At 43.3% G+C, this 26,336-nt stretch overlaps 1 protein-coding gene across 1 annotated transcript in view; it reads right to left on the reverse strand.

Moving 5' to 3' along the window:
• Window positions 1-25,538, reverse strand: part of TSR1 (TSR1 ribosome maturation factor) — a 28,644-nt gene extending 3,106 nt beyond the window's left edge. Inside the window, exons 1-13 of the mRNA XM_067470711.1 lie at window positions 25,362-25,538; window positions 22,603-22,706; window positions 20,513-20,729; window positions 19,086-19,220; window positions 16,753-17,174; window positions 13,096-13,255; window positions 11,315-11,475; window positions 8,752-8,942; window positions 6,493-6,655; window positions 4,312-4,422; window positions 2,921-3,053; window positions 1,334-1,450; window positions 189-329 (exon numbers count right to left, since the gene is read on the reverse strand). Coding sequence (XP_067326812.1) covers window positions 189-329; window positions 1,334-1,450; window positions 2,921-3,053; window positions 4,312-4,422; window positions 6,493-6,655; window positions 8,752-8,942; window positions 11,315-11,475; window positions 13,096-13,255; window positions 16,753-17,174; window positions 19,086-19,220; window positions 20,513-20,729; window positions 22,603-22,706; window positions 25,362-25,467 — 2,161 coding nt within the window. The 5' untranslated portion in view covers window positions 25,468-25,538. The remainder of the gene's footprint in view (window positions 1-188; window positions 330-1,333; window positions 1,451-2,920; window positions 3,054-4,311; window positions 4,423-6,492; window positions 6,656-8,751; window positions 8,943-11,314; window positions 11,476-13,095; window positions 13,256-16,752; window positions 17,175-19,085; window positions 19,221-20,512; window positions 20,730-22,602; window positions 22,707-25,361) is intronic.
• Window positions 25,539-26,336: the final 798 nt, after the last annotated feature.

Here is a 26,336-nt window from a genome sequence, read left to right on the forward strand (position 1 = left end):
GGCCGACCAAGGGCAAGATGGATGGATGGCATCCTTGAAGTGACTGGACTGACCTTGAGGGAGCTGGGGGTGGTAACGGCCGACAGGGAGCTCTGGCGTAGGCTGGTCCATGAGGTCACGAAGAGTCGGAGACGACTGAACGAATGAACAACAACAACAACAAGGGTCTCCTGCAACACAAAGGCTACCTCTGTTGAAGAACATGTAGCGCACAACAGCCATCTTGCGGTGGATCTTGAACGGGTGGCCACTGAGAACGATCCGCTTGATGACCAGCCGGTCGGGGTCAACGCTGAGCAGGGAGCCGGTGGCCAGGAGGCTGTGGGTGCCTAAAGAGGAAACACCACTGTGTCAAGGCCAATGCTAACCACAAACCTCTATAACCGTGTGGCCCTTGCGTCCATAGGGAGCCCATTCCCAGGTCTGATAGGGAGATATGAAACCACAGATAACACTATGAAACATGATCTTTGTTCCTGGGTTATAAATGCCATTTCTAATTGGTTCTATCAAAAACACATTTTTATTTTATTTTATTAAACTGCATAAACTTTGTTTCTGCAGGAGGGAAATCTTGCAACACATTTTGTAATAGTTTCCCAATGAATAGTTCATCATTGAGTCTCAACACATTCAACATAATTTGTGACACATAAACGAAGTTTCTGGAGTACAACAACTTCTTTCAGAGTAAGGTCCACACATTAAACAGGAAATAACTCTTTCAAACCCAGAAACAGAACATTTTCCAAATGTATTAAACATAGTGTAATAGCAAATTCTGCTCAAATGAAGCATTTCCAACCCAAGAGTACTCCATGAAAGTGTTGTGGTTCACTCAAAGGCTGAAGATGAAGGGATGGGTTCAATCAGAGGTTATGAGGAATGATGGGCTTTCCAGTGTGGGAAATGAGGGGAGTTTGAATCATGATTCCGTCTGGGAGGATGTGTCAGTGTCTGGTAAGAAAAAAACGGCTTCAGAGCAGGGAGGAGGTGGAGATCCTTTGGGAAAACACCTGAGGTAGGAGAATGAGACTCGATGTACAGGAGAAGGGAGTCAGATTGCGGAGGACGCAGAGACTTCGCGAGAAATCCTTGAAACAGACCAGTGATAATGACTCTTCCAGGAGTGAATTTTCATTAAAGGTACGTTTCTCACACTTCCTGTCATCTCAGTCCTGTTCCTAACTAGGAGTCATTGTAACTTGGATGTCTGTAACTCTGGGATTGACTGTACTTACACTTAAAATCCACAGCCACGCAACCTATGCACAACTAGGCCTTTGGATTCTCACAACCCAGAGCCTGGCACAGAAAACAAGCCCAAACTCACCTTCCTTCTCTTGTCTGAACAGCAACACAGAAGCTGGAGGAAAAGTGATGGGTCCATAGATGGTGGCCACTATGGCGGCATCGGAGGGAAGGAACTGCTCCAGCTTGTGTTTGTCTCCTGAGGGAGAGAAGAGCCTGCTTTTAGAGTCACATTGTTTTCATGGAATCGTAGAATCTGAAGGAACCACCAAGGGCCATGTGATGGCACAATGGGGGCTGAAGGACAACTATATGTCTGGCTATTCCCCAGTGGCTATCAGTATACCCTCTGATGTACTTTATTTCTTTAAAATAACACTCCTGAGACAGGATTAAAGCCAACCAAATAAGTTTACTGGAAACAAAGGCAAAGTGAATTTCAGTCAGAGCTCTTGAAAGGTGAACCAGAGTAAAATATTACAAAGACGAAGTCATTGATTGATCATAGTTGCACCGGTAAAAAACATGATGCTCAGGGATTTTTCAAAGCCACAAAGGTCATCTATAGACCAAGAAACCATGGCATACAGCCTCTATGCTCATCAGATGGAACCAAACTCCTGAAGGACCAAAAATCAATTGCACTACTACATTGGAAAGAACACTACCAAAGCCTCCTGAACCGCAGCTCCCATGTGGCCGAAGAGGTTCTCTCACAAATCCCGCAACAACAAACCAGGGATGAGCTTGCAGCACTGCCTAATTTGGAAGAAGTCAGCAATGCCATCAACCAACAAAAAAACAAAACAAAACAAAAAAACAAAGCCAGCGGACCTGATGGGATCCCTGCTGAAATCTTTAAAGAGGGAGGACCTGAGCTGACACAACAACTCCACCAGCTCATTGAAAAAGTGTAGGTGACCGAGAAAATCCCTGCAGATTTCAAGGATGCCACCATGATCACCCTCTTCAAAAAGGGGGAAAGAACAGACTGCGGAAACTATTGAGGTATCTCTCATCTAACCTCAGCTGAGAAAATTCTTGCAAGAATCTTTGCAAACCGCCTTCTACCCGTCTCAGAAGACACTCTCCCAGAATGACTTCTGCCCCTCCAGAGGAACCATGAACATGATCTTCACTGCAAGAGAGCTTCAAGAAAAATGCAGGGAACAAAATCAACCTCTGTTCATGGCATTCATTGACCTTGTCGAAAGCTTTCATGGTGGGAGTTACTGGGTTGTGAGCTTTCCAGGCTGTCTGACCAAGTTCCTGAAGCATTCTTTCCTGACATTTCACCCACATCTATGGCAGGCATCCTCAGAGGTTTTGAGGTCTACTGGAAACTAGGTAAGTGGGGTTTATATATATCCCTGTGGAATGATGTCCAGGGTGGGAGAAAGAACTCTTGTCTGCTTGAGGTACTTATTAATGTTGCAACCAGAGAAGTCAGCCATAGCGGAGCACCTGAGGAACCAACCTGGGCACAGCATATGAGAAAAGCTGAGATTGTCCTCGATTGTTTGTGATGTATTATTGAGATCAGTCATGGGCCAACTTGGGCCCTCCTTACAGGTGTTAGGAATTGTGGGAGTTGAAGTCCAAAACACCTGGAGGGAGGGTCCAAGTTGGCTCATGCCTATTCTAGCTCAATAAAGCCCATCTCTCCCACCTGTGCTGTGCTGCGAGTAGAGCGGCGAGGCCCGGAAGCGCCGGAACCCACAGTGGATGATCACTTCCTCCTTGGAGCGGATGGGTTCGCTGTAGCCAGGATGACGCCTCACTAAGAGGTTCAACACAGACATCTGCAGGCCACAAAAAGAAAAGTGTGAGGGTCAGGAGCATTTGGGAGCCCACAATGGCACTCCCTCCACCCCAACTTTCAAAGAGTCATCCACGGACACTAAAAAGTTCCAATACCATGGTGGAAAACAACAGTCACTGGCTTCCAGGCCCAAGAGGGCTTCTGCCAAGGGCGCTTTCAAAAGCATACATATGTTGTGGCTCAGCAAGCAGCAGGGGATTTTCCTGATCTTTCAGAGGATGAGAGCATGGATGGGTTTCAAAGTGAAGAGTTGGCCAGTGATCAGAGAGAACTGCAGGCCAAAGAAGCTGTTTGTAATTCTAGTGTTCATTCCCAAGCAACTGAAAGTGAAGATCCTATAACACTATATGCGTGTGTGTGTGTGTGTACATACTAGCTGTCCCCTGCCATGCGTTGCTGTGGCCCACATGGGGGTTCTGTGTGGGAGGTTTGGTCCAATTCTATCGTTGGTGGGGTTCAGAATGCTCTGTGATTGTAGGTGAACTATAAATCCCAGCAACTACAACTCCCAAATGTCAAGATTCTATTTTCCCCAAACTCCACCAGTGTTCACATTTGGGCATATTGAGTATTCATTCCAAGTTTGGTCCAGATCCATTATTGTTTGAGTCCACAGTGATCTCTGGATGTAGGTGAACTACAACTCCAAAACCAAAGGACACTGCCCACCAAACCCTTCCAGTATTTTCTGTTGGTCATGGGAGAACTGTGTGCCAAGTTTGGTTCAATTCCATCGTTGGTGAGGTTCAGAATGCTCTTTGATTGTAGGTGAACTATAAATCCCAGCAACTACAACTCCCAAATGACAAAATCTTTTTTTTTTTTTAGTGAAGGACATACATTGGGTTGTTAGGTGTCTTGTGTCCAAATTTGGTGTCAATTCATCCAGTGGTTTTTGAGTTCTGTTAATCCCACAAACTAATATTACATTTTTATTTATATACTAGTCGTCCCCTGCCACACGTTGCTGTGGCCCAGTCTGTGTATATATGTGTATATTTGTATATATGTGGTTTTGTGCATGCATTGTAATTTTTTTTTTGCTTTTTAAGTCTCTTCCGCTGTGTTTTTCAGTGTTTTTATGAGTGATGGTCACTCGTTTGTCTGGTAGGTGTATTGTGTCCAAATTTGTTGTCAATTCATCCAGTGGTTTTTGAGTTATCTTAATCCCGCAAACGAACATTAGATTTTTATTTATACAGATATATATATATAGAGAGAGAGCCCCTCAGACTCACCTTCTGCTCATAGGGAAGCAACGCAAAGAGCACTAAGGGACTCCCTTGTTGGAAGTTCTCCATGACAGCGAGGGGCACGTTGCAAATGTGGAGAGTGACGTACCACCCGACCTGAGGAAAGTCAGAATGATGGAAGAAATGAGCAAGGAGACCTTGCCACTAAGTGTCACATGCTGTAAGAAAATTTGGACACATATAATACCAAGGAAGACATGAGCAAAGAATACTATCATGTAACAGAACCCATGTTTGCATGCAAAGGATGGCTTCAGTTCTGCCGCATAACCCACCCCAGCCTTCTGTATGTGTCTCTCTTTGGGTTGCCTGAGGTTAGTAAAAGTAGCCCACTAGCATATATGACCCTGTTTCCCCGAAAATAAGACATCCCCTGAAAATAAGACCTATTAGCGCTTTTGCTGAACTGCTAAATATAAGGCCTCCCCCTGAAAGTAAGACCTAGCAAAGTTTTTGTTTGGAAGCATGTTCCTCCTGGTGGCCAGAAGCTGCATTACTGTCCCTGCTGTACAGGAACTGGTGAAGGAGATCCTTACCGTCTCCAGGAAGTGTGGGAGCCAGGGACTTTGCAGCCCTTATTGCCCAGTGTGCAAGTGCCAGCATATTTATTAGATACTGACAACTATTGTAATACATCTCCAGAAAATAAGGCCTAGCGCATCTTTGGGAGCAAAAATTAATATAAGACACTGTCTTATTTTTTTGGGAAACAAGGTAATACATTTTCAACCTGGAAGAGACCAGAAAGTCAATTTCCAATTTGCCTTCCAGTATTTGAGCCCTGTTTATCATTACTGGCAACCTGCTTCTTCATTAAAATAGGCAAACTTGGGCCCTCCAGGTGTTTTGGACTCTAACTCCCATAATTCCTAAGTCCAAAACACCTGTGTCATGATTAATTTTGAACAAAGGTTCTTTTTATTGCAATTTCAGTGTGAGAGGGTATCTCAGAACAGCGTTTACACAAATTGTGGTGCAGCTGGCTGGGAGTCAGCTGCCTTAAGATCACTACTGACCGAAAGGTCATGAGTTCGAAGCCAGCCCGGGTCGGAGTGAACTCCCGACCAAAATTGTGTAGTTTGTTGTCGACCTTTGCAGCCCGAAAGACAGTTATATCTGTCAAGTAGGAAATTTAGGTGCCACTTATGTGGGGAGGCTAATTTAACTCATTTATGAAACCATAAAAATCTCCAAGAAGTATGCAAAGAATGAGGAAAGTACTTCATCAGTGTCACAAACGGATGGTGAAGCGACAGCTCCCCTGGTGGCCAGAAGCTGGAATATTAAATAGGGTCTAGAGAACAAGCCCTATGAGGAGCGGCTTGAAGAGCTGGGCATGTTTAGCCTGAAGAAGAGGAGGCTGAGAGGAGGCATGGTAGCCATGTATAAATACGTGAGAGGAAGTCCTTGGGAGCAGGGAGCAAGCTTGTTTTCTGCTTCCCTGGAGACCAGGAAACGGAACAGTGGCTTCAAACTACAAGAAAGGAGATTCCACCTGAACATGAGGAAGAACTTCCTGGCTGTGAGAGCCGTTGAGCAGTGGAACTCTCTGCCCCGGAGTGGGGTGGAGGCTCCTTCTTTGGAAGCTTTTAAACAGAGGCTGGATGGCCATCTGTCAGGGGTGTTTTGAATGCAATATTCCTGCTTCTAGGCAGGGGGTTGGACTGGATGGCCCATGAGGTCTCTTCCAACTCTTTGATTCTATGATTCTACTACAATGGGGCCTGAGCCCTGCCACATATACAATGGAGGACCTTCTCACAGCCACACCAGAGGCACTCCATGTGGCCAGCTTCTGGTCAAAGGACATTTAGCATCATGGCAAGTTCTTTTTTTAAAAAAAACTTTGTGTTTTAAAATAAATTTTAAATGTACCCTCAACTTGATTCAGGCACGATAAATAATTAACAGCAACTTTTAATTACGATTCCTGAGTACAGTTGTTTTCCAGGGCTCAGTATTTTAGAGTTGTGTTTTCATCCCAGTTAGGTCCCATTCATACTCCTTTCATACAATTGCATTCAAATCATATGTCATCACACCTGGAAGGAGGGGCAAAGTTTGCTCGTGACTGTTCTAGAAAGCCAGGACACTGGAGTTGCCAATGGAGGTGCAAAAGGAGAACATATCTGAGCCAAACAGGCAGAGATGACGGTGAGGTCTCACCTCGGCTCCTTCGCCTTCCTCTTTCTCCATTTGCCGGAAGACGTGTTTCCTGGATCGAAAGAAGTCTCTGAATTGGAAGATCCGGGCATAGTCCATGGGCAGGTTCTCTTTGGGGTCCCACGGCGAGGTCCGGAAGCTCTTCAGCCCTCTGTACTTTTGGAACCTATGAGACAAAAAGATATTACTCCTAAAGCCAAGGGGTTCCCTATTCCCTTTCACCCGATCCCACAAACAGCCATAGAAAAAGGCGTCACAAAAGGCTCTATTTGCTTCCATCGTCACCTGGGTGTCAAGACCTAGGCCTGTTTTGGCAAAACTGAACTGCAAAGAACTATAGGGAAATTACTACTGCAAGCATGCATTTGCTAGTTTACCAACATTTTTAGAGTATAGCAGTCTGAATTTGGAAATTCCAGAGTAGTTTGATGTGTTCATTTTGCTTAACTTTTTCCGGCTTGTGATCCCACCAGTTCTTTGTTGCAGGCAGATGGTATTTGTGGCACAAGTTCCAATTAATCATCTGAGCAACGGTGTTGTGCCTCTGCTTGTAGTCTGTCTGCGCAGTCTTCTTGCAGCAGCTCAGGATGTGATCTATTGCTTCATCTGCTTCCTTGCAGAGTCTACATTTCGGATCTGTCGTCGACTTTTCAATTCTGGCTTGGATGGCATTGGTTCTAATGGCTTGTTCTTGGGCTGCCAGAATCAGGCCCTCCATTTCCTTTTTCAGAGTTCCATTTGTGAGCCACATCCATGTTTTTAATTGACCATCTGGCTCTCAATTTTTCCCAGGAACTGTCGATAGAGAGCTTTCTTTTGCCAGTTTTCTCTTCTGCTCCGAATTGTATTTTTACGGTATTCATTCTTTGTCTTTTGCACTTTGAGTAGTTTTCTCCTATTGACTTCCACAATGTTGGCTCTTGACTACCTTTCCCATAATCTGCCAGTGCATGTTTCTCTTTTTCTTCTTCTACAGTTTGTCTCACTTGCAGAAGCCCTCTTTCTGCCTCCTGATTTTCTGGCAGGTCAAGCCTGTCGACATCACTACGTGGGTGTCATGAGTGGATTGTCATCAATTTTCTTGTTTTTCTGTCCTGATACTGCAGCGCTGCTTGTGTCCATTATTATTATTATTATTATTATTATTATTATTATTACTTGCAACACAAGATGAGTCCACAGCAGACAAGATCACTCTGCTGGCTGTTGTATTGGATCACATGTCAGACACTTCCCAAGTGTCTAGGACTGTGTGATGTATCGGTGAATAATGCGTGCAGATCCCAGTAAGGTGGCCTTCTGCAGCTGGCAGATGGTAATTTTGTCAGCGGCGATTGTGCTTAAGTGCAGGTCAAGGTCTTTAGGCACTGCACCCAGTGTGCTGATCACCACTGGGACCACCTTGACTGGCTTGTGTCACGAGTCTTTGCAATTCAATCTTTAAATATTCATATAATGTCAGTTTTTCCCGTTGTTTCTCTTTAATCCTGCTGTCACCTAGGATTGCAACGATCCACACTTTGTTTTTTAACAAAATCATGAGGTCAGGAGTATTGTGCTCCAAAACTCTGTCTGTCTGAATTCAGAAGTCCCAGAGGAGTTTGGCGTGTTCATTCTCTGTAACTTTTTCCAGCTTTTGATCCCACCAGTTCTTTGTCGCAGGCAGATGGTATTTGTGGCACAAGTTCCAATGAATCATCTGAGCAACGGTGTTGTGCCTCTGTTTGTAGTCTGTCTGTGCGACCTTCTTGCAGCAGCTCAGGATGTGATCTATTGTTTCATCTGCTTCCTTGCAGAGTCTACATTTGGGATCTGATGTCGACTTTTCAATTCTGGCTGCCAGAATCAGGCCCTCCATCTCCTTTTCCAAAGTTCCATTTGTTAGTCACAGCCATGTTTTTAATTTGTCAATTTGGCTCTCAATTTTTTCCAGGAACCGCCCATGGAGAGACTTCTTTTGCCAGTTTTCTCTCCTGCTCTGGATTGTTGTTGTTATTATTATTGTATAGAAAACTTCCCACCTAATATGGATTAGGCTGTAACCTGTGAGAAGGAAGAAGTATAAAGCCTGGCAACATCACTATGTGGGTGCCAGGAGGAGTGCTGCTTATTATTATTATTATTATTATTATTATTATTATTATTATTATTATTATTATCCCCAAAGAGGACTCAAAGTTGCTTGACATAAAAGCATTAACACAGAATTTAAAATGTACTCGCTCTTCTTAGCCTTCCTGCAGGAAAGTGGGGGTCTCTTACCGGACGCGTGCTGCCACGTCCCGAGGGGTGTCCACCTCATCGGGGAACATCTCCTGCTGCCGCTCCTGCCGGTACTTCTCCAGCATCGCCTCCTCTTCCTCCATCTTGTCCTCTTCCTCCTCGGCCTCCGGAAGTGTCATGGTCTCACACTCTTCTTCCTCGCTACCTTCCTCCTCCTCACTGCTCCCATCCTGGTGCATGAGAAAAAAAATGATTTGGAGAGACTGGAAGAGCAATACCGCACCAGTCCCCTATCGATGGGGATATGTTCTAACATTTCCCATAGATACCTGAAACCATGGAAGACAGTAAACCCTATAGAAATGAAGGGGCATCTGGCCCAAGAATATTATACAGCTGCACAGAAGGACCCAGAAAAAGCCTAGAAATGACGTCTCACCAAAGGTATGGAAACCATGAATACCTCTGAAGAGAGAGGTTAGAGAAGGAGACATAAATGGTTTGTTTTCTGTTTCCCTGGAGACTACATCTCAATGGAGCCATGGGTTCAAATGACAGGAAAGGAGAGTCAACTTGAAAATTGAGAAGAACTTCTTAGAGCGGTTCAACAGTGGAACTCTCTGCTTCAGAGTTGGCAGGCTGCAATGAAAACAGTGTCTGGCCTAACAGGTGTTCTTCTCCAAGGAGGAAGAAAAGGAAATGGTAATGGGTTGTGTGTTTTCCAGGCTGCCTGGCCATGTTCCAGAAGCATTCTCTCCTGATATTTTGCCTGCATCTATGGCAGCCATCCTCAGACCTCACAACCTCAGAGGATGCCTGCCATAGATGCAGGTGAAACGTCAGGAGAGAATGCTTCTGGAATATGGCCAGACAGCCCAGAAAACACAAAACAACCTAGTAATTCCAGCCATGCAAGCCTTCGACAATATATAGATATGGTAATATTTGGAGGCATGAAGGTGAATGAATATTCATATGTGTGTGAATGCTAAGTAAAAATGTAACCTTTCTTTGTTTGTTTGTTATCCAAGGTTAGTTGTTTGTGAATTCTATGTAGTTGCATAGAATCTGTATGTCCAATGTTATTCTTTGTAAAAATGTTGTTCTGCTATACCTCCTCACACTGGAAATTGCAATAAAAAGAACCCATGTATTGTCGAAGGCTTTCATGGCTGGAATCACTGGGTCGTTGTAGTATTTTGGGCTGTAGAGCCATGTTCAAGATGTCCTCAGAAGCACTTTATCTATGGTTCGTGCAATTAAATCCTCCCTTACTCAGATCCTCATCCTGATAATTTTACATTGTCCTACCTCCCAGTGTTTTAAAATTTTATCCTTGAATGTGGCCCTGCTCAGTGAAATCTTTTGTTTTTAATTGCTTGTTTTTATACTATTGTTGTTTCACTTATTATATTGATTTTTGCATTTTATGTATTTTATTTTCAGGTATTGTTATGTTTTTGTTTTATAATGTATGTACTATATTGATGGGTGTGGCCTCATGTAAGCCGCACCAAGTCCCCGTGGGAGAGATGGAGTGAGTATAAATGAAGTTTTATTACTATTTATTATTATGTTCCAGAAGCATTCTCTCCTGACGTTTCACCTGCATCTATGGCAGGCATTATGAGAGATTGAGGATGCCTGCCATAGATGCAGGCGAAACGTCAGGAGAGAATGCTTCTGGAACATGGCCATACAGTCCAAAATAACAACAACAACAACAACAACAACAACAACAACAATCTTTATTTATACCCCACCACCATCTCCCCGAAGGGGGACTTGGGGCGGCTTACATAAGGCCAAGCCCAACAATACAGCAATACAATAAACAACGTACAACGACAATAACACATAAAAATAAAAAATAAAATTCAGAAACAATATAATAGACATAAACAATGTAAAATCACAATAATTTAAACACCGAGACTAAAACACAGTGGGCAGGGCTGATAGCAAGGATTAAAAATTTTTAAAAGTTTAAAAACACTGGGTGAGAAGGCAATGTATTGTATCTGGAAGGGGATCAGAGGGACAAAAATAGGGTTTAATTACACTAGTAGGTAGAAAATAAGGTGCTTCCAAGGACATTATTTTACAAGGTTTGGTCAGGTCAGAGGTTATTTTTTTTTCCTTTCCTTCTTCTCTTTCTTCTTGCTTCTTTTTTTTTTACTTTCTATCCTTTTTTCTTTCCCTTTTCATCTATTATGTAATATAAAAATTTCAATAAAGAATATTTTTTAAAAAGAGGTTATAATTCAATTAATCATTCCTTGAAGGCACACTGGAACAGCCAAGTTTTCAAGTTCTTCCTAAAGACTGCCAGGCTTGCCTAATTTTTCTGGGGAGCGAATTCCAGAGCCAAGGGGCCACTACAGAGAAGGCCCTCTCCCTCGTCCCCACAAGTCACAACAACCAAAACAGAACCTATGCTTTAAAGTTATTGAAAAGTTATTCATGCCATAGGCTGGAAATTGTAGCCAGAAGTGACATGACATAACTTCTGATTACATCAAGTAGTCCTTGGGAGAAAGACAAAAACTGTCCGACCCCCGTCTTCTCCAATTTCCTGCTGTATATTTCCAAGATACATTACCTGTGAGAAAGCCTCTTCCATTAAATCGTCATCCTCTTCTTCCTCCTCTTCCTCCTCACTGCCATTCTGCCATTCCTCCTCATCTAGGATCCAGGCAGCCTGGTAGGCCGATGTGCCTTTCGGGACCTTCCTGGATATCTTCTTGCCCCTTTGAAGTGAATCTGCACCAAAACACAATAGCACAAAGCATCAAAACCTGCCTTTCTATAGCCAGATTAACATTATACTCCAGCCTACTTCCCTGTACAGGCAGTCCCCAAGTTACAAACATCCGATTTACAAACAACTCATAGTTAAAAAAAGGGGGTGTGACAACAGGAAGTGAGAGAAACCTCCCCCTCAAAAGGGAAATGCACTTATAAACACACAAATATATACACACACATATATACACATCTACACACACACATATATACACCCACACATACATATCTATCTATATCTTGGGAAGTCTGACTTGGCTATGGTGGTCCACGCTCTGGTTGCATCCTGTATAGACTACTGCAATGCACTCTACGTGGGGTTGCCTTTGAAGACGGCCCGGAAGCTTCAAATGGTCCGGCGTGTGGCAGCCAGGTTGCTAACAGGAGCTGGGCTCAGGGATCATACAACTCCCCTGTTGAATCAGCTTCACTGGTTGCCAGTCTGCTACCGGGCTCAATTCAAAGTGCTGACTTCAGCCTATAAAGCCCTAAACAGTTCTGGCCCAGTCTATCTATCTGAACGCATCTCTCCCTACGAACCCCCCAGGAACCTAAGATCGTCTGGGGAGGCCCTGCTCTCGATCCCGCCTGCTTCACAGGCACGTCTGGCGGGGCCGAGAGACAGGGCCTTCTCTGTGGTAGCTCCCCGGCTGTGGAATTCCCTCCCCAGGGATATTAGATCAGCCCCCTCCCTCCTGACTTTCCGAAAAAGAGTAAAACCTTGGTTCTTTGAGCAAACATTCGGAACCCCGGAGTAAACAGACAAACTAGAGTTGAAAATTGACCCAGGAACGGCCAAAACAATGTAAATGGATGAAGATTTGAACAGAGGACATCGTTTCTTTTTAAACTGTTATTATGCACTGTCGTTTATGTTTAATTGCACTGAATGCTTTTGCTTTATCAATGTATGTATTTTGTTTCGGCATCGAATTGTGCCAACTGTGTATACCGCCCTGAGTCGCCTTCAGGCTGAAATGGGAGGGATAGAAATAATGTAAATAAATATATATATCTGTACACAGACAGACACACAAAAACACACATATATACTCGGAAACACAAATATACACACACATATAAATACATATATATACACACAAAAATACATATATACAGATTGGGCCACAGCAATGCGTGGCAGGGGACAGCTAGTGACTTCTAAAATGGAGTCTCAGTCTGAACAATTCCAGATCTAGTCACATGGTCTGTAGTCCCTCCAACAACCTCAAACAACATAGAGTTAATGGAAAACCGCATATCAAAATATACATACAATATAGTAAGCAATCTGAATTATACATATATAACAAATAACTAGTTACTTGTAGAAGGTTGTGATTTCCAGCACTTAAGAACACATGTCTGGTATCCAAAGGGATATTTCAAAACCCAAGAAATCCATAAAGAGACAATGGGTGCATCCTACAAAACTAACTAGGGAAGGGAGTCTATCCAGAGAGCTGAAGATTTACCCAGACCAGAGACAACTCAAAATGCAGCCCAGTCTTTTTGCAAATGGCAAGAATTCAAGATTTCTGGCAAAAATAAAAAACCCAGGGCTTATCATCAGCTGACCTTGAGCCTCCTTCAGCTCCTCCTCCGTGGGCCAGGTCTGCTCGCCCTCCATGGGGTCCGGGACCGCTTCTGACTGGAGTGGCTCCTGTTTGCTCAGGTCAGCTTTGCTCAGCACCTTCACCTCCTCCTCCATCTCAGCTGCTCCATCCACCAACTCATCCTAAGGACCAAGAGAGCGAGACTCAACGATGGAAGGTGGTTTGGAGGACAAAGAGTTTGAAGCTTACTTTGAGTAATGATTTGTTTGGTCTTCTCTTCTTTCTTAATTTCGGGATGAAAATGAGTAAAAGAGGGAGAAATAAACAGTTGTCATCCACACTTAGTGCTCTTTTGTGTCCCCGCCTTCAGGATTGGAGGCAAAACCACAAGGACTCGCCTGCTCCTAATAATAATAATAATAATAATAATTATTATTATTATTATTATTATTATTACATGTATTATTTTACTTTATTACTGCTGTTATTTTTACATATTTATATGTTTATGTTTATATGTTTATGATATATGTTTATCAAACAAAATGTATAAGTACACATACAGTGTACAAAATTACACTGTCTAGCCGGTATCGCACCACCTGACCGCCGAGAAGTAGCAGCCAATCGTGAAAGGACCCAGGCAGTGACATCTCCAGCCCATCCCTTGTTTGGGTATCAGCCAGCACGTCAACAACTTAAATCAAAAAATAGTTTTCTAAGATCTACAGAGACACTTGCTGGAACACCTCAGCAAGCGAGAGTCCAAAAGTGGCAGGCTCAAACCCAGCACCTCAGCAATGGCTGATACCAAATGAGAGACTCCCCCCGGCACACAGAAAACTGGACAACTTGGAAGGCACTGAACAGACTGCGCTCTGGCACCACGAGATGCAGAGCCAATCTTAAGAAATGGGGCTACAAAGTGGAATCCATGACATACGAGTGCGGAGAAGAGCAAACCGCTGACCACCTGCTGCAATGCAAACTGAGCCCTGCCACATGCACAATGGAGGACCTTCTTGCGGCAACACCAGAGGCACTCCAAGTGGCCAGATACTGGTCAAAGGACATTTAATCAACTACCAAGCCTGCAAATTCTGTGTTTTGTGTGTTTGTATGTTTGTTAAAAATGTAATACAAATGTCTGGTTGCTGATGACACGATAAATAAATAGTACACATTCGTCCCTCTTTTTACAATATCTTAGGCAAAAGAGTATGTCATATTATATACAATCTTACAGTAAAACAAAAAAAAATCAAAAACATCTTAAAGCATATTTCTTATCATTTCTTAAACTTTCCATTACAACTTATACTACATATACCTCTATCACACATCTTTTATCAACTTATACATTAAAAGGTACAGTAAGTGATATCTATAAACTATTATTAATGGACGAACAGGAACAAAACCATTGAAGGAAGTATGGGAAGTAGACTGGGAGGAAAAAGCGAATAACCAGGAATGGGCAAAGATATGGAGTATGAGATTACTAAAAAATATGTCTATAAGAATTAAGGAAAATTACTATAAAATGGTATGGAGGTGGTATCTAACTTCCATTAGATTAAATCAAAATGATAAAAAATACTCAAATCAGTGTTGGAGAGGCTGTCAAGAAATAGGGACATACCTTCATATGTGGTGGTCATGAAAATTATACAAAATTTTGGGAAAGCATATTCAAAGAAATAAGAGCAATAATAAAAATAGAGATCGAGACTACACCAAAATTAGAATTATTACTTATACATGACAATAAAATTCCATCACAAGAGGAGAAAGAATTGGTTTCTAATTTGATAACAGCAGCTAAATTGTTAATAGCAAAAAAATGGAAAGAAAAAAAGGAAATTTAATTAAAAGAATGGTATAGGGCAGTGTTTCTCAACCTGGGGGTCAGGACCCCTGGAGGGGTCACAAGGGGGTGTCAGAGGGGTCACCAAAGACCATCAGAAAACACAGTATTTTCTGTTAGTCAAGGGGTTTTTGTGTGGGAAGTTTGGCCCAATGCTATCGTTGGTGGGGTTCAGAATGCTCTTTGATTGTAGGTGACCTATAAATCCCAGCAACTACAACTCCCAAATGCCAAGGTCTATTTCCCCCAAATTCCACCAGTGTTCACATTTGGGCATATTGAGTATTGGTGCCAAGTTTGGTCCAGATCCATCATTGTTTGAGTCCACAGTACTCCCTGGATGCAGATGAACTACAACTCCAAAACTCAAGGTCAATGCCCACCATACTAGTATTTTCTATTGGTCGTGTGAGTTCTTTGTGCCAAGTTTGGTTCAATTCCATCGTTGGTGGAGTTCAGAATTCTCTTTGACTGTTGTTGTTCATTCGTTCAGTCGTCTCCGACTCTTCGTGACCTCATGGACAAGCCCATGCCAGAGCTCCCTGTAGGCCATCACCACCCCCAGCTTCTTCAAGGTCAGTCCAGTCACTTCAAGGATGCCATCCATCCATCTTGCCCTTGGTCGGCCCCTCTTCCTTTTACCTTCCACTTTCCCCAGCATCATTGTGTTCTCTAGGCTTTGCTGTCTCCTCATGATGTGGCCAAAGTACTTCAACTTTGTCTCTAGTCTCCTTCCATCCAATGAGCATTTGGGCTTTATTTCCTGGAGGATGGACTGGTTGGATCTTCTCGCAGTCCAAGGCACTCTCAGAACTTTCCTCCAACACCACAGCTCAAAAGCATCTCTCTTCCTTCGCTCAGCCTTCCCTAAGGTCCAGCTCTCACATCCGTAGGTTACTACAGGGAATACCATGGCTTTGACTAGGCGGATCTTTGTTGCCAGTCTGATGTCTCTGCTCTTTACTATTTTATCGAGACTGGACATTGCTCTCCTCCCAAGAAGTAAGCGTCTTCTGATTTCCTGACCACAGTCTGCATCTGCAGTAATCTTTGCACCTAGAAATACAAAGTCTGTCACGGCCTCCACATTTTCTCCCTCTATTTTCCAGTTGTCAATCATTCTTGTTGCCATAATCTTGGTTTTTTTTTATGTTTAGCTGCAACCCAGCTTTTGCGCTTTCTTCTTTCACCTTGACTGTAGGTGAACTATAAATCCCGGCAACTACAACTCCCAAATGACAAAATCAATTCCCCCCAACCCCTCCAGTATTCAAACTTGGGTGTATTGTGTATTTGTGCCAAATTTGGTCCAGTGAATGAAAATACATCCTCCGTATCAGATATTCGCATTATGATTCAGAACAGTTGCAAAATTACAATGATAAAGTAGCAATAAAAATAATGTTATGGTTAGGGGTCACCACAACATGAGGAACTGTATTAAGGGGTCACGGCATTTGGAAGGTTGAGAAACACTGGTATAGGGAAATTTGGGATATAACTATTAATAATAAGTTAACTTGCAATATTAAAATTTAAAAAGGGAATATGGAAATAAACAGATTTTCGGAAAATATGGGGAAAATTTATAGGGAAAATGAGGGAAAGCCAGCAACAGAAACAATGACATTTTGGAATTGGGAAATAACATGAGTTGGTTGGTCCTAGTGAAGGGGGCACAAAATAAGAGTAAGGGGAAGAGGGGGAAAAACAGTATAATAATAATTATTAAGAAATAAAATATGAGAAGTGGGTTGAATTCCAATCATTTTAGCAGTATCTGTTATAAACATTTTTTCAAGAAGAGCGCACCTGGTCTTCCATTCTCCTTGGTGGCCCTTTGGTGACTCGAGGGTTGAGGGCAAAGGGCTCTGGAGGGGCATCCATCTGGCTCATCAGGAAGTCCCCATGCCCTGCGATGTGCACCACAGCGTTCACGTTCAGGCGGCGGCCTCGCAGGTACCCGGACACTTTCAGGGTGCCCACCGAGGGGCTCTCTGGGTTGGGAACAAACTGGGCCACCTCTGCCATCAGGTGTGGACGCCGGTCTCGGAAGGCCAGGTGTCGCTGCTTCTGCCCGGCAAGGTGCTGGAGGAGCAAGGCCGACTCCTGCTCTGTGTCAAGGGCAAAGAGCCTGGCTCCAGGGAAGCGCTTTTCCATAGCTTTGCTCAACTTCTTCCGGCACTCACTTTGCTTCTTCGGCGGCTGCCCAGCTAGGCCCTGGACGGCGAGGCCTGGAGGGGAGAAAGAACCAGCTGGGTCCCAATGGAGCAATAAGCATGGAAACTCAATGCACTGCCTTGCAAAAGTTAGCTTAGAAAGCCAGTGCTTGGGTTCTGGGTTGACCTGGGTTCGAATCCCCAATAAGCATGGAAACCCATTGTGTTGCCTTGCAAAAATTAGCTTTAAAAGCCAGGCATTATAGCATTTTCTGTAATGGCAGACCTGGGTTCAAATCCAAAATAAACATGGAAACCCACTGCATTGCCTTGCAAAAGTTAGCTATAAAAGCCAGTAAATTACAGTATTTTGCGCATTCGGAGATCTGGGTTTGAATCGCCAATCAACCATAGAAACACATTGCATTACCTTGTAAAAATTAGCTTAGGAAGCCAGTACATTAAAGTATTTTGTGCATTGTGAGACCTAAGTTTGAATCCCTGGGTTGCGATAGAAACTGTTTGGAGCGGGGTAGATTCATAATTAAAACATATGGAATAAAGATTAAAATACAGTCGCAATAGAACATATGAGGGTTGAATGAAAAGTAATGCCTCCACCTTTGTTACTTGGGTTTGGATGGCAATATTTTAATAAATCAAACACAGAAATAATCCTTAGAATGTACTCTTTAACTACCACTATTCACTTTCCCACATAATCACCAGGAAATTGGATACATTTCTGCCAACAATTAACAAGTTTTCTGAAGCCGTCACAGAAGAAGTCGACACTCTGTTTCTGCAACCAGCATGTCACAGTTCTCTCAACGACTTCATCAAAAGCATAATGATGTCCCCGCAAATCTTCTTTCATTATCGGGAACAGATGGAAGTCAGACAGTGCTAAATCTGGACTGTATGATGTTATACAGTGGTGAGATGAAGTCTCTGAAGTTTCAAGTCTGTGCGCTTTCATTTCAGGTGTCAGCATCCTGGGTACCCATCGTGCACAGATCTTCCAATAGCCAAGCAAAGCAATAATGGGACCTACACGTTCTTGTGAAATGCCAATTATTCTTGAAATTTCTCTCTGAGTGATACGACGATCGTCCTGAATCAATGTGTCAACCTTTTGCTTGTGAAACTCGGTGATTGCTGTCACAGGATGTCCAACTCTTTGTTTGCCACGCAAGTCAGATGTTCCCACCTCAACATCTTTAGACTTACTCGCCCAACGGCGCACAATTCTCACATCAACACAATCACCATAAACAGCTTGCATTCTCCGATGAATTTCCTTTGGGGTGACACCTTCTGCTGTCAAGAATTCAATGACTAAACGTTGCTTAAGTCGCACTGACCGACCGTCTGCACAGGGTTCAATACTTCGCACTTTAACAACACAACCGTTCAATGCTAAGGCTTCCCGCCAAAATGGAACTGTAGAGGAGAGTCTACTGAACAAGCCAGTACCTGCCGCATACCAGTACTGCCATCTGTTGAGTTACGAAGGTGGAGGCATTACTTTTCATTCAACCCCCGTAAATTTAAAATCCCTGGTTTGAAGTGGACTGGGTAGGCCTGCCGGAAGAGATAGGTTTTTAATTGTATTTTAAATTCTAACCCCTCATTTAGTTACACTTCGGATGTCAAAAGTATAGTTTGTCTTTCACGTTTGTAGACTTTTGCGGACTTGATTATAACTTTTCTTCAAGCAATCTTCAGGCCCTCCAGTGTGATTCTATACGTCGACCCTCAGCAGAAACTGACCCAAGAGTCACACTCAGGGAATTAAAAGATTCCTCCCATGTTAAAAAAATTATTGTGGTGGATAGGCTGTTAAGTATAGAAATCAAACTATGAATGGCACAAAAGACGAGTTCCATCTCTTCCTCAACATCTTGGGGTTTAGGATTGGCATTTCTCTGAATAGGAAAGAAGGAACTGTCCTGCAATCCCAGCCTTCTTTTGCATGACACTCACCGTAACTAGGGAGGCCCTGGGCAAAAATGCAGGAGAGGCAATGATCCCCAGCAGCGTCCCAGCCCTCCATGGGATCCAGCAGGAAAAGGAGTGTATCGGCAACCTTGGCAAGGTCCAGCACAGTATGAAGGTTCCCTGGAAGAGAAGAAGTGTGTGGATGATCGAAGTATACAAGTCCATGGACCTTTATTAGCCCCAAACATTGGCAGCTGTACACACCAGATTATTTATTTACAACATTTATATGCTGCCCTTCTCACCCAGAAGGGGACTCAGAGCGGCTTACAAGATATATATACATACAATATACTATATTATTGGCATAGTACAATATCAGTATTATATATTACTATATTGCACTATACCATTATATTGTAATATTATTAATAATATTACATGTAATATAAAATATATAATTATAATACATTATTATTAGTATTATATTGTATTACTATAATAATAATATAATAATAACAATAATAATATAAATAAAACTTTATTTACACCCCACCACCATCTCCCCGAAGGGACTTGGGGCAGCTTACATGAGGCCAATCCCATCAAATACAAATACAACAATACATCAACAAAACAAGCAAGAAAATAAAACAGTATAAATAAAATAACTAAACATATAAGCAATAACACATAAGAGATTTAAAACACTATGGCATGGCCAAATCTAATAGATTAAAATTTTAAAACACTGGGCATGTACAGAGTAGGATATGTCTAGACAAGTGGGTTTTAGAGAGTGATGTAGGGAGATCAATCCAACTGATGGATAAAGTGCTTCAGAGGACATATAAAAGGAAATTGATCAGATCGGACATTGTTTCCTTTATTCAGGGAAGGCACACTGGAACAGCCACATTTTACATTATAATATTATAAATATAATGTGCATTGTATGTATATACAATATATTATATTACATTATATTATATGCATGGATTTGATTCATATGGTTATCTCTAGGTCCTCCAGTCCGATTGCTCACAGAGCTATGCTGCAGAACTAGAGATTCTTAGGAAGAGCCAATATGTTTTGAAACTGAAATATTTCATGGCCTTCTTCCCCTACTAAGATGCCAAAGAGTGTCTCTGAAGCTTATGCCCTTAAACTGAAGTCAGCTTGAGCGGCATTCCTTTTTGAATCCATGTGGATTGCTTTTAGCTGCTTTGAATGTCTTTTAGGAGAGAAAAAGCAGCATATAAATAAATTAATAATATTTAAAAAACTAATCCCCTAAAAAAGCCCAACTTTCTTTTCCACATCTTGAGACTGCATCTTTGTTACATGACGCCCATCAGGTATTTCCAGTACTCTTTGCTCTTAGAAGAACTGAGTTTCTGGTCACAATCTAAGGATTCAATTAAAGTTATTAAAAAAAAACTGCAGGTGTGCAAAAGGTGGATCCTCCTCACCTGTGTTGGCCACCACAAAACGCCACCGCAGCTTGAATCGGGGGCAGAGCAAAGCGAAGCCTGGTGGGCCCCCCTCAGTACGGCACACGACAGAATCTCCATCACTCTGGAACAAGTCCAAGGCACTCTGGGCAACAACGCTGGCATGCAGCGGCACCACGACCACCAGGTGTGGCGGCCCATCCTTGCGGCCCAGGTTCCGCTTCTCTTCTAGCACCTGTGAGCAAAGAGTAAGGCACTGAATCATGGAAGCTTCGAGCTGGAAGAAGCCCAAAGGTCTGGAGTAGAAAAACTCACAGCAACCCTGACATTTGCTAGCTTGAAACCAGAGTCATTTGGAATGCTATGAATGGTCCCACTAGAAAATTCATCACAATCATCACTATTATTATTATTATTATTATTATTATTATTATTATTATATGAAGCACAACAAGATGAGTCCACAGCAAACAAGATCACTATGCTGGATGTTGTATTGGATCACAGGTCAAACACTTCCCAAGTGTCTAGGACTATGCAATGTATTGGCGAATAATACTCCAGATCCCAGTAGGGTGGCCTTTTGCAGCTGGCAATTTTGTCAGTGCTGATTGTGATTAAGTGCAGGCCAAGGTCTTTGCAATTCGACCTTTAAATCCTCGTGGTGTGTCCGCTTTTCCAGTTGCTTCTCTTCAATCCTGCTGCCACCTGGGACTGCAACATCGACGATCCACACTTTGTTTTTTAACATGATCGTGAGGTCAGGAGTATTGTGCTCCAAAACTCTGAATTCAGAAGTCTCTGAGTAGTTTGACGTGTTCATTTTCTGTAACTTTTTCCGGCTTGTGATCCTACCAGTTCTTTGTCGCAGGCAGATGGTATTTGTGGCACAAGTTCCAATGGAAGATCTGAGCAACAGTGATATGCCTCTGCTTGTATTATTATTATTATTATTTGAAATACAACAAGATGAGTCCACAGCAAACAAGATCATCACCATCATGATTATGATTATTGGGTTGCTGTGAGTTTTCCAGGCTGTATGGCAATGTTATATTTTACTATGCTCTTATTTTGTGTTTTTGCTTTAATATTTATTTGTTTATTTATTTATTTGCTGTATTTGTATACCGCCTTTCTCTGCCAATTGGCGACTCAAGGAGGTTTCCAACAAATCAGCATACATAAAACATAATAGATAAAAAACATTAAACAGTATAAGACATCACAAAAGCAATAAAATAAGATTGTTTTGTATTTGTGTCTTAGGGGCATTTTGTCTCATATGTAAGCCACCCTGAGTACCTTCAGGGAGATGGTGGCAGGGTATAAGAATAAAGTTGTTGTTGCTATTATTGTTATTGTTGTTGCTATGTTCCAGCAGCATTCTCTTCTGGTGTTTGGCCTGCATCTGTGGCAAATGGCATCTTCAGGGGTTCTGTTGGCAGTGAGGCAAGTGGGGTGTATGGAGTAATGTCCAGGGTGGAAGAAAGAACCCTTGCCTGTTTGAAGCAAGTGTGAATGTTACAATAGCAAGCTTGAATAGCATTAAGTAGCCATGAGGCTTCAAAGTCAATCAGTGAGGGTATTTGCATAGAGGTAGCCTGGCTTCTGTTGCATGGAGGCATCCTCTGTTTGGGAGGTGTTCACTGACCCTTGGTTGTTTGCATTCTGGAATTCCCCTGTTTCTGAGTGGTGTTCCTTATTTACTGTCTTGATTCTGGGGTTGCTTTAAATAATGGTAGCCAGATTTCCTTCGTTTTATGGTTTCCTCCTTTCTGTTTAAATTGTCTACATGCTTCTTCTGGATTTTAGTGGCTTCTCTGTGTAGTCTGACACGGCGGTTGTTAGAGTGGTCCAGCATTTCTGTGTTCTGAAACAGTCAATCTGTGTCCAGGCTGGTTCATCAAGTTCTCTGCTATGGCTGACTTCTTTGACAACCACCATGTCAGTGTGAATGTTGCTTGCTTCAGTTCCAACAGGACCTCTGATGACGCCATTAGCCACAGGTGCAGGAAAAACATCAGGAGAGAATGCTGTTGGAACATGCTCAAGAAGCCTGAAAAAGTCACAGCAACCCAATTTATTCGCCAATATCAATGACTTACAGCCTCTTTTCGTTGTTGGCGGAGCTGCCAGGCCCGGTTCTTGCGGTCCAGCTTGGCCAATGTGCGACGCTGCTGCTGGCTAAAGGTCTTGACAGGGATGCGGCCTGAGAAAGAAGAAAGGCAGCTTGAAACGGCCTCTCTACTTTTTATGAAACATTAGCATTTATGATGATGATGTCTATTTATATGCTGTTTTTCTCTCCATCAGTATACTTACAGCAGCCAATGGAGAAGATAGTCATGCACACGTTTAAATCCATTGAGAAAGGGCTAGTAACAATAACATCATCAACATCATTAGGCTCAGTGACAGGCAACTTATCCACAAAGAAAAGGATTTTATTGGGATGAAATGGATGGTTTGTATAAATTATCATGACATTAGCATAAATTAACATGAGCTAACTCAGCACATAGAAGATGGCTTTGAAAAGCAGCAGATCACAGGAGCTGTCTTCATAGACCTGTCAGCGGCTTAGGATACTGTGAACCACCGCCTCCTCCTGAGAAAAATGTATAATATCACAAAGGACTACCACCTCACCCGCCTCATAGGAAACCTGCTACACAACAGGAGCTTTTTTGTTGAGTTACAGGGCCAGAGAAGCAGATGGCGGAACCAGAAGAACAGCCTGCCTCAGGGGAGCGTGCTTGCTCCATCCATGTTCAACATCTACACAAATGACCAGCCACTGCCAGAAGGGACAGAGAGTTTCATCTATGCTGATGATCGTGCCATTACCACTCAAGCAGGGAGCTTTGAGATGGCTGAACAGAAGCTCTCTGAAGCTCTAGGTGCTCTAACTGCCTATTACAGGGAAAACCAACTGATCCCTAATCCATCTAAAACACAGACATGTGCCTTTCACCTTAAGAACAGACAAGCATCCCGAGCTCTGAGGATGACTTGGGAAGGAATCCCACTGGAGCATTGCAGCGCACCCAAATGCCTGGGAGTCACTCTGGACCGTTCTCTGACTTACAAGAAGCACTGCCTGAACAAAAAGTGGGTGCTAGAAACAATATCATACGAAAGCTGACTGGCACAACCTGGGGATCACAACCAGATACAGTGAAGACATCTGCCCTTGCGCTATGCTACTCTGCTGCTGAGTACGCATGCCCAGTGTGGAACACATCTCACCACACTAAAACAGTGGATGTGGCTCTTAATGAGACATGCCGCATTATCACAGGGTGTCTGCACCCTACACCACTGGAGAAATTACACTGTTTAGCCGGTATTACACCACCTGACATCTGCCGGGAAGTGGCAGCCAATAGTGAAAGGACCAAGGCAGAGACATCTCCAGCTCATCCCCCGTTTGGGTATCAGTCAACGACTTAAATCAAGAAATTGTTTACTGAGACATTCGCTGGAACACCTCAGCAAGCGAGAGTTCAAAAGTGGCAGGCTCAAACCCAACACCTCAATCCGTGGGTGATACCAGATGAGAGACTCCCTCCTGGGTACACAGAACCTGGGCGACTTGGAAGGCACTGAACAGACTGCGCTCTGGCACCACGAGATGCAGAGCCAACCTTCAGAAATGGGGCTACAAAGTGGAACCCACGACATGCGAGTGCGGAGAAGAGCAAACCACTGACCACCTGCTGCAATGCACCCTGAGCCCTGCCACATGCACAATGGAGGACCTCCTTGCGGCAACACCAGAAGCACTCCAAGTGGCCAGATACTGGACAAAGGACATTTAATCAACTCCCAAACTCACAAATTTTGAGTTTTGTTTGTTTGTTTGTTGTTATTGTTTTATTATTGTATTTGGGCCTGGCCTCTTGTAAGCCACACCGAGTCCTTCGGTTCCGGCCCAAGATACCTAACTGACCGCCTCTCGGTCTATGAGCCCACGGGGGCTTTGAGATCTTCCGGGGAGGCCCTGCTCTTGATCCCGCCTGCGTCACAGGCACGGCTGGCGGGGACGAGAGATAGGGCCTTCTTGGTGGTGGCTCCTCGGCTGTGGAACACCCTTCCCGTGGACATCAGGCTAGCCCCCTCCCTGTTGATATTCAGCAGGAAGTTAAAGACCTGGCTGTTTAAAAAGGCATTTGAATAAGAAATGCAATGACTGGTAATTTGACCATAGGAATAGAACAACGGAAATGATATCGGATTGTGGGTTTGACGATGAGACGACTCGGAATGGCTTTTGTAGTAATGTTTATGTTTTGATGAGATGTTTTTGATAATGATGAACTGTGGATTATTTTACACTATGTTTTGTATTTTGCACCTGTTTTTCTATGTTGTACACCACAATGAGTCGCCCTTGGGCTGAGAATTGCGGTATATAAGCGAAGTAAATAAATAAATAAATAAATAAATGGTAGTGGGGTACAAATAAAGGTTTATTATTGTTGTTGTTCTGTTAGAAATGTAATACAATGGACTGGTTGCCCTGACACGACAAATAAATAAATAAATAGCATAAATTGACATGGAAATAGCAGAAATTAAAATGACTGGCATAAATTACCATGACACTAGAATATATGAACTTGACTAGCATCAACATGACACTAGCATAACATGAAAAACATTAACATGACTAGCATAAATTACCATGAGATAACCATACATTTGCATACGCCTCCCTTTGGCCTAATAATGACACATCAATTATATATATGGATTTGCTCCGTGAGGAATATTTATTGAGGGGGAAACACATAAACACGTGTCTATTTTGCATATATTTGCATACGGTCCGCCCCCTTTTACCGGCCTATCACGTCCTCACCGGCCTGCCTCTGGGCGTTGTTCCCGCGGTGCTTCCCTCCCTTGTGCGGCTTGTTCTGCTGCTTCAACAACCCCGCTCGGTGCCCTCCTCCGCCCTCCTTCGCCATCGCCGCTCACGTTGAGCCTTCCACGCGTGGGGAAAGAACTCACTTCCTGTTTCCGGCCGAAAGCGGAAGTGACGTATTTATATGTTCAGGCTTTCCTCCCCAGCATAGCAACTTTTTCAGAATGCGCATGCGTCCCGAGAGGGAAGGAAATTTTCAGGGGACGCATGCGCTCTGAGGTGGAGGAAACCACGCATGCGCAAATTAGAAACGCTGTGTTTTATGCTTTTTCATCAGGAGGGTGGATGCTCTTTGATATGGGCGGAACTACGCATGCGCAAATTAGAAACGGAGTTTCAAGCCCTGTGCTCAGAGGACGCATGCGCTCTGAGGTGGAAGGAACCACGCATGCGCAAATTAGAAGAGCTGTGTTTTATGCTTTTTTATCAGGAGGGATGCTCTTCATATGGGAGGAACTACGCATGCGCAAATTAGAAACTGACTTATAGAATCATAGAATCAAAGAGTTGGAAGAGACCTCATGGGCCATCCAGTCCAACCCCCTGCCAAGAAGCAGGAATATTGCATTCAAATCACCCCTGACAGATGGCCATCCAGCCTCTGTTTAAACGCTTCCAAAGAAGGAGCCTCCACCACACTCCGGGGCAGAGAGTTCCACTGCTGAACGGCTCTCACAGTCAGGAAGTTCTTCCTCGTGTTCAGATGGAATCTCCTCTCTTGTAGTTTGAAGCCATTGTTCCATTGTGTCCTAGTCTCCAGGGAAGCAGAAAACAAGCTTGCTCCCTCCTCCCTGTGGCTTCCTCTCACATATTTATACATGGCTATTATATCTCCTCTCAGTCTTCTCTTCTTCAAGCTAAAAATGCCCAGCTCCTTAAGCCGCTCCTCATAGGGCTTGTTCTCCAGACCCT

This window comes from Anolis sagrei, chromosome 7, assembly GCF_037176765.1.
Source record: "Anolis sagrei isolate rAnoSag1 chromosome 7, rAnoSag1.mat, whole genome shotgun sequence".
Classification (NCBI taxonomy): Eukaryota; Metazoa; Chordata; class Lepidosauria; order Squamata; family Dactyloidae; genus Anolis; species Anolis sagrei.